Source organism: Salmo salar, chromosome 26, assembly GCF_965601325.2.
Source record: "Salmo salar chromosome 26, fSalSal1, whole genome shotgun sequence".
NCBI classification, from domain to species: domain Eukaryota; kingdom Metazoa; phylum Chordata; class Actinopteri; order Salmoniformes; family Salmonidae; genus Salmo; species Salmo salar.
In genome coordinates, this window is record NC_138316.1 from 16,751,917 (window position 1) to 16,767,388 (window position 15,472).

The following is a 15,472-nucleotide window of genomic DNA, read 5'->3' on the forward strand; positions in this document are numbered from 1 at the left end:
CAGACAGGCAGAGGCAGGCAGAGATACATAGACAGGCTATGGAATGAAGATCCATGTAGCTATGACATGATTAAGTGTTCCGTGACTGGCTATTAGATACATCAATTACCTGTCCACTCCCTCTGGCCTCGTGAGAGTTTTAATAGATGGATCTCTAGGACAGTAAGCTGTCCTGTACCTCTCCTATGGGTGTGAATGGACCTCAACTTTGTCCTGAGTGACGGTCTGTGACACCCTCACAATGAGGATAATGTCAGATTTAACTCTGCAACACTGTACAGCTCATCATGTATTTTACAAGTCACTCATCACCCTCATCGACCCTCCTCACACCCACTGCTTCCTTTCCTAGAGCCTAAGAAGTACAAGACCTCAACTGATCCACATAGAGCCACGCCTGTAGCATGAGAGTTCTTAGATGCCAAAATGTGTTCCCAGTGTTTACACAAAACTGAATCACATGCCATAACTTGGATTACATTCACACTTGTCCATTTTTTATGTAAGAGCCTAGAAATGTCTACCCACCCTGTTTATAAAGCTGATGTCAAATTATGTACAGTAATTCACTGCAGTGTATTCTGTTACACGGTCCTCTCTTTCAAGCAAGCACACTCACACACACACACACACACACACACACACACACACACACACACACACACACACACACACACACACACACACACACACACACACACACACACACACACACACACACACACACACACACACACACACACACACACACACAATTATCTGGAGGACTTTTTTGGAAGTGTCTGTGTACCGTAAGGAAAAGGCTGAGAGCAGCCTGAACAAATAGCCATCACAGAGAGGAAGTCCCGTCAGAGTGGCCAGGGTAATACAGGGACAAACAGGAGGAACATAACAACCATGGGGATGACACAGGAAATATTGGACATTTTGTTCTCCGGAGATGAAAAATATTTTCATTCCAAAGGATGACAATGCTTCCTGAGCAAACACCAATGACTATTGTCACCCAACGTATTCAAATCATAATTCTTTATGCAATCATGATTAAACATTGCCTTCAAGGTCCAATGCAGCCGTTTCTATCTCAATATCAAACATTTCTGGGTAACAAATGAAGTACCTTACCATGATTGTTTTAAATTAAAATGGTAAAAAAAAATTGCTTCTTAGCAAGAACAATTTCTCAAGCAAGAATTTTGCTAGGACTATCTGGGCGTGGTTTGAGTGGGGAGGGGGAAACTGAAAATTAGCTGTTATTTGCAGAGAGGTATGGAACTCTCTTTCTTATTGGTCTATTAACTAATTTACAGCATGGTGATGTCACCATTGAAAGCCGAAACTCCCTCCCACCACAACAGGCTGATATTTCAGGCGGTCTTTTCAAACAGCTCTTATACTAAAAGGTCATTGATCATTATCACTATTTCACAATTTCACAGTTTTATTCCAACCTTATAGTATGGAAATATATATAAAATACAGGTAAATCTAATTTTTGACTGCACCGGGCCTTTCAAGTATTACAGTAAAAGTAAAGTTGAAGTGAGTTTAACAGAGGACAAATCACTGTTTTTAAAATCTTATCCTGCTGCATTAGTAACACAGGAAAAGTATCGGCCAGACTGTTACACAGGCAAACAGTCCCGCCCTCACAGTATGAATCTAGGCTGCTCCACTCTCCTGGTGAGACAAGCCTGTGAAATATCCTCAAACACTTTCACTCAGCCTCTGTGTGTGTGTGTGTGTGTGTGTGTGTGTGTGTGTGTGTGGGGGGGGGGTTGTATCTGTTCTCTTCTCCTTTCATTCTCTTCCATTGGGTTTTTCAAAGAAACCAAATCAACTCTTCTTTGTTTGAAGAACCTTCTAATAACCCTTTCTACCGAAGGTGATTGTTGCTTTTAGGAAGTCTTCAAAAGGGTGGATATTGCTTGCTGTGATATGTCCTATACCCCCTACTCAGGCTTTCCTGTTACCTCTTGTTGCTTTAAGTGTGTATCACTAACCCACACATTTGTAGTCTAGTTAGATCGGCCTGTACTGTGGGGTCAGGAATGCTCAGTAAAATAAGCCGTAGCCCTTCAGCTGCTGTTGGAAAAGCATCATTATAGAGAAACACGTCAACAAATGCTACTTTTCAGTATTGGGGTCATTTGAGAAAGCTTTTGCTTTTTATAAAAAAAGGCTACACTTATTTGTGTTTCTTTACCGAAGGCACTGTGTGTCCATATCCATATTCTTATATGGACATTATGGCATTGGATGCTCATAATGATGTTCAATTGTAAAGCCGGCCCAATCGAGCTGATCTTGCAACGTGTCTGCGGACAGGAGATGTGTGCTCTGTTTCAGGCTTACTAACATAGAGAGAGACTGATGACCACCAAGCCTGCTCGGAGACACAAAGTAATTAGTTGTGCGATATCACACGATGAATACATGACACAAATGAGACAGCCATGTCTCTTGCTTGGCCATGAGGAGCTGTCTGTATATTTGTATTTTGAATCTGAAAAGGTCTGTTTTGCATTCCTGCCTGGATGCTGCATGATAAATGTACACGACTACACAGACAGACCTACAGTAAATGCCGTAATGCATTAAACATACCGCACCTGACATTTCAGAGTAGGAAACCATAAATAACTTTTCAATATTCAAATCTCAGGGCATTTCTGAATCAACAGAACTGTTTGTTTGGGTGTGTGGCCTATTATGTGAACACTCCGGAGTAGTGGAATCCCAAACTGACCATGGAATTCTTATTTACACATAATAGGGACAATAAAATGAAGGTGCCATAACAAAATGGATGTATGTCCAAATCCTAACATGAGATACACACACGAAACTGGAACTTTAAGTACTTTCCAGCATTGAAGTTTGGTCTAATGTTTATGTCTCGTGCATGCAGATGTCTAAAAACCTTGAATACATTTTTGATCCATTATTATCCATGCTATTATCCCACGAAAAGCGACATATTTGTTTTTAACACAATGACAGAAACCACATCGGTAACTACAGCCTGTAAACAACATTCACATGTCAGTCCAAACACCTTATAGAGGTGTAAATGTATGTCTTTATTGGGTATGTCATTTTTGACAGGTGTTCAAGAACAGAAGGATTCAAGCAAATCAACATATACTCATATATTTAGTAATACCTGCTATAATCCACAAGTCTAATAGTGTCATTCCATTGATTGAATAGAATCTCCTAATTATACTTTCCTCCTGTCTTTGGTAAAAATACAATATCAAGAGCAACCAGAATACAAAAAAGTGTTGGTCAATGATAGCATTGATAGACTACTATGTACAATGTTAAAATGGTAATGTTAACGTGTAATATGGTACATAAACAGTATACAAGACTAGACTTGTTCTGCATTTGTTCATGTTCCTAAATCCTTTCTCTTAAGTGTTTTACTGTAGGTGTGTGCTGCAGCGGAGTGTGTGGGAGGCCATAGTGGGCCATCATCACAGGGATGTGTAATAGAAACCGTACACTCAACTGGAAACAATAACTCACTCTTTTAGAGGTAGGTAGAGGCGGCATTTCGGCACTCTGTCTGTCTGTAATGCCAAGCTAAACCTACCAGTGTAATGCATCACAATGATAGGTTTTTACCACATTAGTTTCTTTTTTACAGTCACTCTCTGCCACAACACACTCGATTTGAACAAATCAAAAGTTTGGTCTGGATTTGCATAAAAAAACTATATATGAGTTCCTGGAATTTCACAAATACAGCAACAATTCAAACACAGTACTAAAGACCCTTTCGTTAAAAAAAGACAAGAATCAAAATACAATCAATTAAAACAAGTACAGTTCTCCATAGCTAAAACCATGCATCAGTGGGTTAATTGTCATGTACATTCTTCTTACAAAGCTACAGACAACCTATTTGGCATCTGACCAGTGTTGGTAGTTAAAAAAGAACAATCCAATGTAAGTTTCATTCTGGAAAGCACCTCCTTGGCAGTTCTGCCAACTAAGCTTTATGTTTTCCTGTGAGACAAATACAAAAATGAAGGACGAGGACGAAAACTGACTTTGACGGTATTTAGAGGCGGTAACGCTCTATGTTCTGACAGCCTCTTTATGTTGAGTGACTACTTGATGGAGACTAACGCGTGCAAACAAACAAGACCTGGCTTCTCCCCATAATATTACACTATGCAAATGTACTCGGAGAATCACAATTTTTCAACCTGGCACAAAGAGGCAGAGAGAAGAAGAAAAACAACACTATAATGGTCCTGGTGAGTCACTGGCTGGGCTGCCATGTCGTACTCCCAGACAGCATGGATGAATGCACCATTTTTTAAATTTGTTGAATTGCAGTTGAGCCCAGACTCGTCTGGGACCACTAATTTCAGCACCAGCTCCATTTCACACCTTATTTAAAACTAAACAGAGCTACTCTGCTCACAGCTGTGAGCAACGTATTCACAATGTCCAAGATGTTTACTATTTCATGGACAAAAGCCTCATTAAGGCTGTCAGAGTAGAAATAAGAGCAGTGGGGTTGGTCTGGGAGAGAAGGTTATGGATAATATAGAAGGAAAACAACAATGGAGACTGTGGGAGACTGGAGTGTTGAGTTTGGTATGGGTTTTCAGTTTGTGTGCTTGTGTAAATATCCCCATGTTTTCTTCAGTGCCACTGGAACCCTTGTTCACTCTGGGCCCAGGAAACAGCACAAACAAAACAACAGCAACAGCAACAACAATAACAAAATGAATTCCATTCACATTTCAATGGAACAGCACTGTCCTGGAGGACTCACCCTGGCTGGGCAGACTTCCCACGTCTGATCAGGACCTTCAGGATGGACACAGAACAAACAACACAATGAGGCGGGTGTTCATAACACAGAGAGACAGAGAGTTTAGCGTACCTGTCCACACATTCTTATTAAAGGCCTTTTCTGTAGACCAAGGCAAGGTTATTATAGTAAACTTAAACTGAAGCTAAAACGAAAACCAATCATGAAAAACTAGTTAGAAACTGAAATTAAATAATGAACAAACCCGTTTGTAAAACTTAAACTATTATCTTTGACTCCAAAATGAACTAAAAGAAAATAAAACAATCATGAATTATGTTCAGTTTAATTTTTTCCCCTAAACTTTGGACAGAAATCGAAGGGGGTTTTCAATGGGGTTTTCATGCTTTTGAAGTGTTTTAAAGCTACTGAAATGCTTCCAGGAGATGGCGAAGTTTCAAATAGGCCTAGTTTGTGCATCACTATCACTAGCTATCACTAGCTAACAAGGAAAAAAAATCGGCTAAGTAGCTAACTTGATTCTCCTTTAGGAACGGACTGGCCGAAATGTCAGATGGGCTGGTGCATTTTTAGCCCAGTGGGCCTGTCTAGCTTTTTTGTTGTTGCACAAAATCATCATTATCTGGCTAATAATGGGTGGCCTTAAATAAATAAAATGGTCTGGTGAGGGGCCCTCAAGTGAGAAAAAAAATGTCTGGTTTATCAGGGCTGATTTCTGGTCCCAGTCTGCCCCTGTCCATCTTATATGTACCACTAAAGTTAAAAAGCATTGGATTGGCGTAAACATGGGTGAGAGAGAGTTTCCTTCCACCATATTTTTTAGTACCAGTCTCAGCGCTTGAGATGGAGTTTATAATTGAATCCTAACCTAACCTATGGCCTGATCAATCAGCCCCAAAAACTTTACAATACAAATGGCTCCTATCCTCCCCACATGCTTTCTGTCCCTAACACAAAAACAAAAACTGAAACGAAACAATAAAAAAACGAAATAGCATGTTTGTTGTTAGTTATTGACAACTAGGACATACACAGAGGGTATATACTGTCATTATATGTTTCTATTTCATTCCAATGTCAAATAAAACTCCACATATCACTGTTGTATCATAGGGTGACATGGTTTTCTGAATGCTTTAGCCCACTCACCATTTAATGATCTGTGTACTCCCTATATACTCCATAGAACTACAGGTGATTTACCACCTCACCTGTACATTTTCATTGCTCAGATAAAGTATGCTCTAAAGCTAAGTCTTTTTCATAAAAATGATTTATCAGTAATTCGGAGTGTAATGTAATAATACACTTCCTAATCAACCCATTGAAAGTACCAATAGCCTTACTGCTCCTTCTGAGAGGCAGTATAAAACAGTCAGTAATCATTCATCTTGGTGACATTGATGAACATGATTCACAGAATCATTAGGTAATAAACTAAAAAACATTAGTTCTAACAGGTAGTTTGGCATAATAATGAGAGCTTGTCTTTTGACTAGTATCACAAAAAAGACGTTGCTGTACTCACTGAGATATCTTGCAGTTGGTTGTTGTGACGAAGCGTCCCGTGTAGTGGATATTACACCTCACCACATTGTTGGTGAAGTCAGACTCCAAGATAAGGTACTTGGGGTTGACCTGGAGCTGCGAGGCAGAGGAGGATACAAGAGGATACCACTACAGCTAGGCAGGTAGGAATAAAACAATAACTTACACAGTACTTTTATCCGTGGAATTCTGGGCAGAGACTGGTGGGAGAATCTTGATTTGAGATACTGTATGTGTAAATAAAACATTTGAAGTGCTGCTTAAATCATTTGTTGATATCAATGGGGAATTAATGAGGAACTAAGATATCTATATGTGTGCTCTAGACTAATTTATGTGCTCTCTGACACCTGGAGTTGCATGGCAAATGGTCCAGGAACAAAGGACAATGCCCAAGGATTAGTCAGCCCTTCCCCTTCTGAGGGGCCAAGAAGAAGGGGGAAGGGCTGACTAGTCCTTCGGCATTGTCCTTTGTTGTATCTGTTATCTCTATAGTATCCACATATGGTTTGTATTTGAAACTTGTTCACTGAGGATAACTCTGATGCTGTCTATATATATGTATTATCTCTGTGGTTACTGTTCACTGAGGATAACTCTGATGCTATCTATATATATGTATTATCTCTGTGGTTACTGTTCACTGAGGATACCTCTGATGCTGTCTATATATATGTATTATCTCTGTGGTTACTATTCACTGAGGATAACTCTGATGCTATCTATATATATATGTATTATCTCTGTGGTTACTGTTCACTGAGGATAACTCTGATGCTCTCTATATATATCTATTATCTCTGTGGTTACTGTTCACTGAGGATAACTCTGATGCTATCTATATATATATATGTATTATCTCTGTGGTTACTGTTCACTGAGGATAACTCTGATTCTATCTATATATATGTATGATCTCTGTGGTTATTGTTCACTGAGGATAACTCTGATTCTTTCTATATATATGTATGATCTCTGTGGTTACTGTTCACTGAGGATAACTCTGATGCTATCTATATGTATGTATGATCTCTGTGGTTACTTGTGTCTGTATAGGGTGAACTCTGATTTACTATATGCAAAAAGATTTGATGTTCATCTCAGGAATTCTGTCTTATTTACATTGGTTTCATCCCCCACTCAAGCCTTTAAATGCTGTGACACCCTGTGTAGATTGAGCCTGGGAGTGTTTAGGTTACTGCCAACTTGGTATCATTTGATTGCTCAATGGTGGTTGGTTTTGGGTTGAAAGGTTACACCTTCAGATGTTATAAATGGAATGAAATGCCTTTGATCTCTCTCTCATCCTGTATCCAGTCCAGGCCCAAAAAATGGTCAAAGACTCCAGTCACCCAAGTCATAGACTGTTCTCCCTGCTACCGCACGGCAAGCGATACCGGAGCGCCAAGTCTAGGACCAAAAGGCTCCTTAACAGCTTCTACCCTCAGGCCATAAGACCGCTGAACAATTAATCAAATGGCCACCCGGACAATTTACAAACCCCCCCCCCCCCCCCCCCCCCCTTTGGTTTTACACTGCTGCTACTCTCTGTTTATTATCTATCTACACGTTACAAATTTCCTCAACTAACCTGTACCCCCACACATTGACTCGGTACCCCCTGTATATAGCCTCGCTATTGTTATATAATTTTCTTGTGTTACTTTTTGATTTGTCCCATGTGGCTCAGTAGGTAGAGCATGGTGTTTGCAACACCTGGGTTGTGGGTTCGATTCCCACGGGGGACTAGTACGGAATTTTTTTTAATGAAATGTATGCAATCACTACTGTAAGTCGCTCTGGATAAGAGCGTCTGCTAAATGACTAAAATGTAAAATTTGATTTTTTTTTAAAAACTTGAGTTTATTTAAATATTTTCTTAACTCTATTTCTTGAGCTTCATTGTTGGTTAAGGGCTTGTAAGTAAGCATTTCATGGTAAGGTCTACACCTTTTGTATTCAGAGCATGTGACAAATTACATTTGATTTGGAGGAAGGTTGTAGGATCAATTCCAATTTCTTAGGCTTCCAGGCCTCTGGACTAGTAAACATATTTTTGTTCATGCTTTGTCCTGTAAATTAATCTTAGAATCTACTGTATATACTTAGAATAATGCCTTGTAATGCTTGTTAATGCTTTGTAACTTAAGCTTTATGGCTTGTAGGTGAATCCATTCATTGTACAATGTTAATTAAATACCTGCCTTTGATATAGATCATTCTCAGACCAATTCTTGCTAGTCAACGTCAACTCACTGCCTAATGCTTTCTTGTATATTTTAATTATCTTTATGGAGTCAGAGAAACATTTTAATAGGATAATTGTTCAGTCTTCTTACACATGTGAGGTATTGAGGTATTTATAATATAGTATTTATAATATCATATATACTGTATATAGACATGTCAAATATTACTGTCCACTACATGCAACCCAAGTTAGGATTTGTCCCACATTGAAACACTTGAGGTCAACACAGACAGGCAGAGAGCGATGGGACTGAATGGCAGTCAAAACTAGTAGATCGGTATGAGCCACAGTCTAGGAAACGTAATGTTTTATAGCTTTAGACAACTTTCCAAATGTAAAACTTTCCGATACATTTTTCCAGTAAGCTTTTCCTATGGAATGTTGCCTTTGGAATGTCGCCTTCCTGGAAGATTACAAAGTACACATCAGAACTTTCCTCTGCTCTTAGTCTCACCTTTAGTATGTAGTTCCCAGGTTGGATGTCTGTTATATCGATCCACTGGCAATCAATATCAGCGTTGTACGTATCGTAGCAGCCCGGACTCAGACCCTGGAGGAACATAGAGGAGAGTTATTCATGTTGAACATCAACAGACTATGCTTATAGCTCTGCACCAGAGACACGTGCCTGCACCATCTCTGACTCATAGAAAGACTGAGTGGGGTGGAAGAATTGTTAAACAAGAGACATGTTGTAGTTGCTCGCTGAAATCTCAGATGATGACACATTGTTGCAGTACCTGGTGCAAGACCATGACACCGACTTGCCGTCGGACAAATGAATGATGCCATGCCAAGTGTATTGGCAAATCTACCTTAGAGAGATATGTGTTGGTGTATCTACCTGAGTGTGAGATGTGCAGGCATAACGCTTCAGGTGACCAAAGTCACAGGTGGTGTCCTCCAGACAGAAGCTGGCCTTGTGTCCCTCAGCCACCTTCCTTCCTGTGGTGACCTCCAGCAGGTCATAGTGGCTGAACTCATCCATACTGTGGTAGTGTCTGTGGGTAGACAGAAGGGAAAGTAGGTGGTTGGTTGTGCAAAAAGAGGGGAGTAAATGTCCACTTTTACCATATTAAAATGAATTTGTGACAGGTAAAAAGCGTCTGTGTGTAGCGCAGGAGAGAGAGGAGGCATGGCACAGGCTGGTCAGCAGGGGAACAAAGAAGAGTCTAATTTTAACATTTATAAATTCAGTTAATGACAGGTACAACAGCCAATACTAGAGACGTGCTCAATTTGCATAAAGTATAATTACATGATAATCAGTAAACCAACACAAAACAAACTGTTTACTGCAGGCCACCATCCAAAGTCTTTAAATTAGATGTGCTTGTTTGTTTGAACAGCCCATTGCCCTCACCTGTCAACACTTCAACTCGGTGCAGCTTGACTGAGGATACCACTACGTACCAAAGGAGACTAGAATGTAATTAATACCTACAACCATGCACTGATGAAGCAAGACATTAACAATCTATTGATGTATGAGGTCTCGTTAATTACTTTATATCAATCTGGAAAGTTTTAATCACTACCACAAGATAAGTGAAGGATTGAGCATGTGTTCGTGTGTGTGTGAATGTGTTTACACAGCTTTAACAGTGTTGGAATGCTGCGTTTTGCCACTGCTAGCCTGGTTACCCATGAGAACAAATCATATCCTCAGAATGGGAAATGAGTTACACCACTCCGTGTCTCAGTGTACTGCTGGTGCTGGTTCATCTGAAATCATTTACTCTAATAGCCTTGCACCATCTTGTAGCTGGGATGTGGACCAATTCCAAGTGTCAGACAGTGACCTGAGAGGGCTGGCTGTTTACTGTTGCCCTCTGCAGACCAGCATGTTGTGAATATCCTTTCCATACTAACTGTTAACACTGTGGTACTCAGATAAATCAGACAGATACTGTTACACTGTAAGGTTGAGCATACAAGTGACATACATGGGGGATTCCTTTAAATATGCATTAGAAAAAGTGTTGCACAGTGAATAAGAAAGCTTCCTCTGTCTTATTCAGTCTCCTGCTGTTTGGAATAAATGGCAGCATGGTAAATGTAAAACATATTCCATTTCGATTCCCAGATACAGTCATGGCCTCATATTTCAGCCAAGTTGGATTTCCTATGAAAGACGTCATCTGAACTGTGAATACAGCGTCTAATGGCTGAAAAGCTGGAGTGCTTTGTCAACCTATTCATCTCACATGTACTTAAATGTATCCTAATCCTAATTATTGCAATTAATCACCCTTTCTTGCAATTTTTACCGAATGTCACATTCCAGATTCCAGACACTAAGAATTTTGTCAGTGTGTGTTTTGGTGAATGTAGTGCAGGTGTGGTAAGTGCTGGAGCTGGTTCAGTCAGTTGGACTCAGACTGTATAAATAATAACCTAGTCTCCTTACCTCATGTTCCCTGTTTTAACATAGCTACAACTTTTTAGTGGCGTAGTCATTAAAGATTGAATGGAGGATTGGAGGGAAAGGCAGACGGGTACTTTCCACCAATGGAGGAGGTGACAAATGAAAGAAGAAGTCATTCTTTCCATAGCAGTTGAAGATGGTAAACAGCTCCTCTCAGGTGAGGAACAGTGTGTTTCCGCAGGCTAAAAGCTACACCATGTGATTCTCTAAGGGGAATCTGCACCGACTACACAGGGAATCTGTAAACCCAGAGGAATGCACACAGCACACTGGGTATCCTGAGAGGGCATCTCTCTGCAAAACACCCTCTGTATGTGGTGTGTCTGAGTGTGTGTGTGTGTGTGTGTGTGTGTGTGTGTGTGTGTGTGTGTGTGTGTGTGTGTGTGTGTGTGTGTGTGTGTGTGTGTGTGTGTGTGTGTGTGTGTGTGTTTGTGTGTGTGTGTTTGTGTGTATGTGTCTAAGGGCAGGGGTTTTGAGGCGGGTGTTCAGTGCAATGGGGGTTTCAAATATGGCCATCATTTTTTCCCCATGACAGACGTTTATTTATAGATGGTAGCCTTGAGATTGTTATCTCTCTGTGAGAGTGGGACAGACAGGGAGACACTGGGCCTAGAGCTGTCTGGACTGGAGGGCCCTTTCCCTCACCTTGAAATCCTGGATCTCCCCCTGTGACTATGTCAACTAGAGAGAATTAACTTTTGGAAGGACACAGGGAGAAGGCTGGAATAAGACTGGCTTGTAATCCTAACACGCAAACATTCCAATCCCACTTTGCACTTTATACCCATGAGTCATATCCCAGTTGTGTTAAAATGCAATACAAAGACTTCCAGGTGGCCAGGTAGGAGAAGGGGGGGAAATATTTAGTGGATGGTGTTTGCATTCCATACAGTGCAACCAGATTACATGCATGGTGGTGGCAGCATCAAGCTGTGGGCGTGTTTTTCAGCGGCAGAGACTGGGAGACTAGTCAGGATCAAGGCAAAGATGAATGGAGCAAAGTACAGCGAGATCCTTGATGAAAACCTGCTCCAGAGTGCTCAGGACCTCAGACTGGGGCGAAGGTTCACCTTCCAACAGGACAACAACCCTAAGCGCATAGCCAAGACAACGCAGGAGTGGTTTGGGACAAGTCTCTGAATGCCCACTTGAACCCGATCGAACATCTCTGGGGAGACCTGAAAATAGCTGTGCAGCAACGCTCCCCATCCAACCTGACAGAGCTTGAAAGGATCTACAGAGAACAATGGGAGAAACTCCCCAAATACAGGTGTGCCATGCTTGTAGTGTCATACCCAAGAAGACTCGAGGCTGTAATTGCTGCCAAAGGTGCTTCAACAAAGTACTGAGTAAGGATCTGAATTCTTATGTAAATATAATATTTCTGTTTTTATTTTAAATAAATTAGAAGCAAAATAATAAATTAGACATTTTAATAAATAAATATTTCTAAAAAACTGTTTTTGCTTTGTCATTATGGGGTATTGTGTGTGTAGATTGTGTGCAGATAGATGATCCTAAAATCAATTTTAGTATAATGCTGTAACTTAACAAAATGTGAAAAAAGTCAAGGGGTCTGAATACTTTCCGAAGGCACTGTACATCATCCGGACTTTAACTGTGTACATCTGTTGTTCTGTTTGATTATTATTGAGCACTCTATTGTGCAAATGGACAGAAATGTAATATTGAGATGTACATACTTTTTAATAGAGAAATCTGAATCTAATGATGCACACTGTATTTAAATTAAACAGAGTTCATACTATCTGTTTGTCTCCATAAAACACTGATTCTAAGGTTTTATCCTAAACTTTCTGTACCGTACAACATTTGCTCAATACACAAATTAACATATGGATGGATTAAGGGGGCATACTCTGACTACACATTGTATTAAAATATTCCATTGGGGGGCAAAATGTAGGACAGTAAAGTTGATTTGGCAAAGAGTGTTTATTTTCTCAAAACAAGCACACTTGTTACTGTGTTCTTTTTATTTATTTAACCAGGCAAGTCAGTTAATAAGAACAAATTCTTGTTTACAATGATGGCCTACCCCGGCTGGGCCAATTGTGAACCACCCTATGGGACTCGCAATCCTAGCCAGATGTGATGCAGCCTGGATTTGAACCAGGTACTGCAGTGACACCTCTTGCACTGAGATGCAGTGCCTTAGACCGCTGTGCCACTCGGGAGACGAGGGGTTCGGTGCTGTTCCACTAACACAAAATCATGTCATCATATAATACCAGGCACCAGGCCTATGATGCCAGGGCACAGATTGACAGGAACATTTATGGATTCTATTCACATTTCCATTGGCCAGTCAAATCGAGCTGTTGCATTGGCTAACTCCCGCCCTGGAAACCAATGTATAAACGAACAGTGATGTCAGCAGGCAACATTGCCAATCTGCTAATGGGCAGTCAACATTCCATAGAGCTGAGGACAGTAAGTACAGCCTGAGACTTGTTGCACAAACCCAATGAACCCAGACATACTGTGACCAACAAAATCATTGTGGAATGCAAGGTCATAGAGGAAGGCCAGGGCAGAGGGTGTCCAAACATATCAGTGATGTCATGACATACTGTATTAAGGAAAGTCATGATTTCACCAAAAAGAGCAAATGTGAACGCACCGAACTCAGCTAACCAAACTAATAGAAAACGAATGAGCTAAACAAACAACTTTTAATGTTACATGAAACAGCAAATCTGATTAACCCTGTAGAGCAAGGATCTTACAGTTTTTAGCATAGCAAGGTTGTGTACAATGGCAACGGAAAGGATGGCTGCCGTTTTATGGGCTCTTGACCAATCGTGCTATTTAGTTTGTTTTTTCGCATTGTTTGCAACTTATTTTATACATAATGTTGCTGCTACTGTCTCTTATGACCGAAAAGAGCTTCTGGACATCAGAACAGCGATTACTCACCTCGAATTGGACAAATAATTTTTCTTTAATGAGTCGGAAGAGAGGGTTTTACTCCAGACACCTGAACAGGCCCTCATCCCCGTCATTCGCAGGAGAAAGAGACTGAGGTTTCGAGGAAGGAGATCGGGGTGCCTTGTGAGGATCTGGCAACGAGAGGCTAATCTGCCTTTGCCATCGGTACCATTGGCCAACGTACAATTGCTGGATAATAAAATAGACAAACCAAAAGCACGTATATCCTACCAACGGGACATTAAAAACTGTAATATCTTATGTTTCACCGACATGAATAACATGAATAACCAACATGAATAGCTGGCGGGTTATACACTGTACCGGCAGGATAGAAAAGCAGCCTCTGGTAAGACAAGGGATGGCACCCTATCAGTAGTTGTAAACAACAGCTGGTGCACGATATCTAAGGAAGTCTCGAGGTTTTACTCGCCTGAGGTAGAGTATCTCATGATAAGCTGTAGTGGCTTCTACCTAGAGAGTTTTGATCTGTATTTTTCATAGCACACAACACCACAGACCGATGCTGGCACTAAAACCGCACTCAATGAGCTGTATACCGCCATAATCAAACAGGAAAATGCTCATCCAGATGCGACGCTCCTAGGGGCCGGGAACTTTAATTCAGGGAAGCTTAAATCAGTTTTACCTAATTTCTATCAGCATGTTAAATGTGCAAACAGAGGGAAAAAAATTCTAGACCAGCTTTACTCCACACACAGAGACGCATACAAAGCTCTCTGTCGCCCTCCATTTGGCAAATCTGACCCTAATTCTATCCTCTTGATTCCTGCTTACAAGCAAAAATTAACGCAGGAAGCACCAGTGACTTGGTCTATAAAAAAATGGTCAGATGAAGCAGTTGCTAAACTACAGGACTGTTTTGCTAGCACAGACTGGAATATGTTCCTGGATTCTTCCGATGGCATTGAGGAGTACACCACATCAGTCACTGGCTTCATTAATAAGTGCATCGAGGATGTTGTTCCCACAGTGACTGTACGTACGTACCCCAACCAGAAGCCATGGATTATGGGCAACATTCGCACTGAGCTAAAGGGTAGAGCTGCCGCTTTCAAGGAGCGGGACTCTAACCCGGAAGCTTATAAGAAATCCCACTATGCCCTCCGGCAAACCATCAAACAGGCAAAGCGTCAATAGAGGACTAAGATTGAATCGTACTACACTGGCTCCGACGCTCGTCAGATGTGGCAGGGCCTGCAAACTATTACAGACTACAAAGGGAAGCACAGCTAAATAACTTCTATGCTCGCTTCGAGGCAAGTAACTGAAACATGCTTGAAAGAATCAGCTGTTCCGGACGAATGTGTGATCATGCTCTCCGCAGCCGATGTGAGTAAGACCTTTAAACATGTCAACATTCACAAGGCCGCAAGGCCAGATGGATTACCAGGACGTGTACTCTGAGCATGCGCTGACCAACTGGCAAGTGTCTTCACTGACATGTTCAACTTCTCCCTGTCTGAGTCTGTAA

At 41.0% G+C, this 15,472-nt stretch overlaps 1 protein-coding gene across 1 annotated transcript in view; it reads right to left on the reverse strand.

Annotated features, from left to right (window-relative positions):
- Window positions 1–3,059: 3,059 nt before the first annotated feature.
- Window positions 3,060–15,472, reverse strand: part of LOC106587234 (lysyl oxidase homolog 1) — a 36,057-nt gene continuing 23,644 nt past the window's right edge. The window contains exons 4-7 of the mRNA XM_014175431.3: window positions 9,442–9,598; window positions 9,052–9,147; window positions 6,327–6,442; window positions 3,060–4,833 (exon numbers count right to left, since the gene is read on the reverse strand). Coding sequence (XP_014030906.1) covers window positions 4,827–4,833; window positions 6,327–6,442; window positions 9,052–9,147; window positions 9,442–9,598 — 376 coding nt within the window. The 3' untranslated portion in view covers window positions 3,060–4,826. The remainder of the gene's footprint in view (window positions 4,834–6,326; window positions 6,443–9,051; window positions 9,148–9,441; window positions 9,599–15,472) is intronic.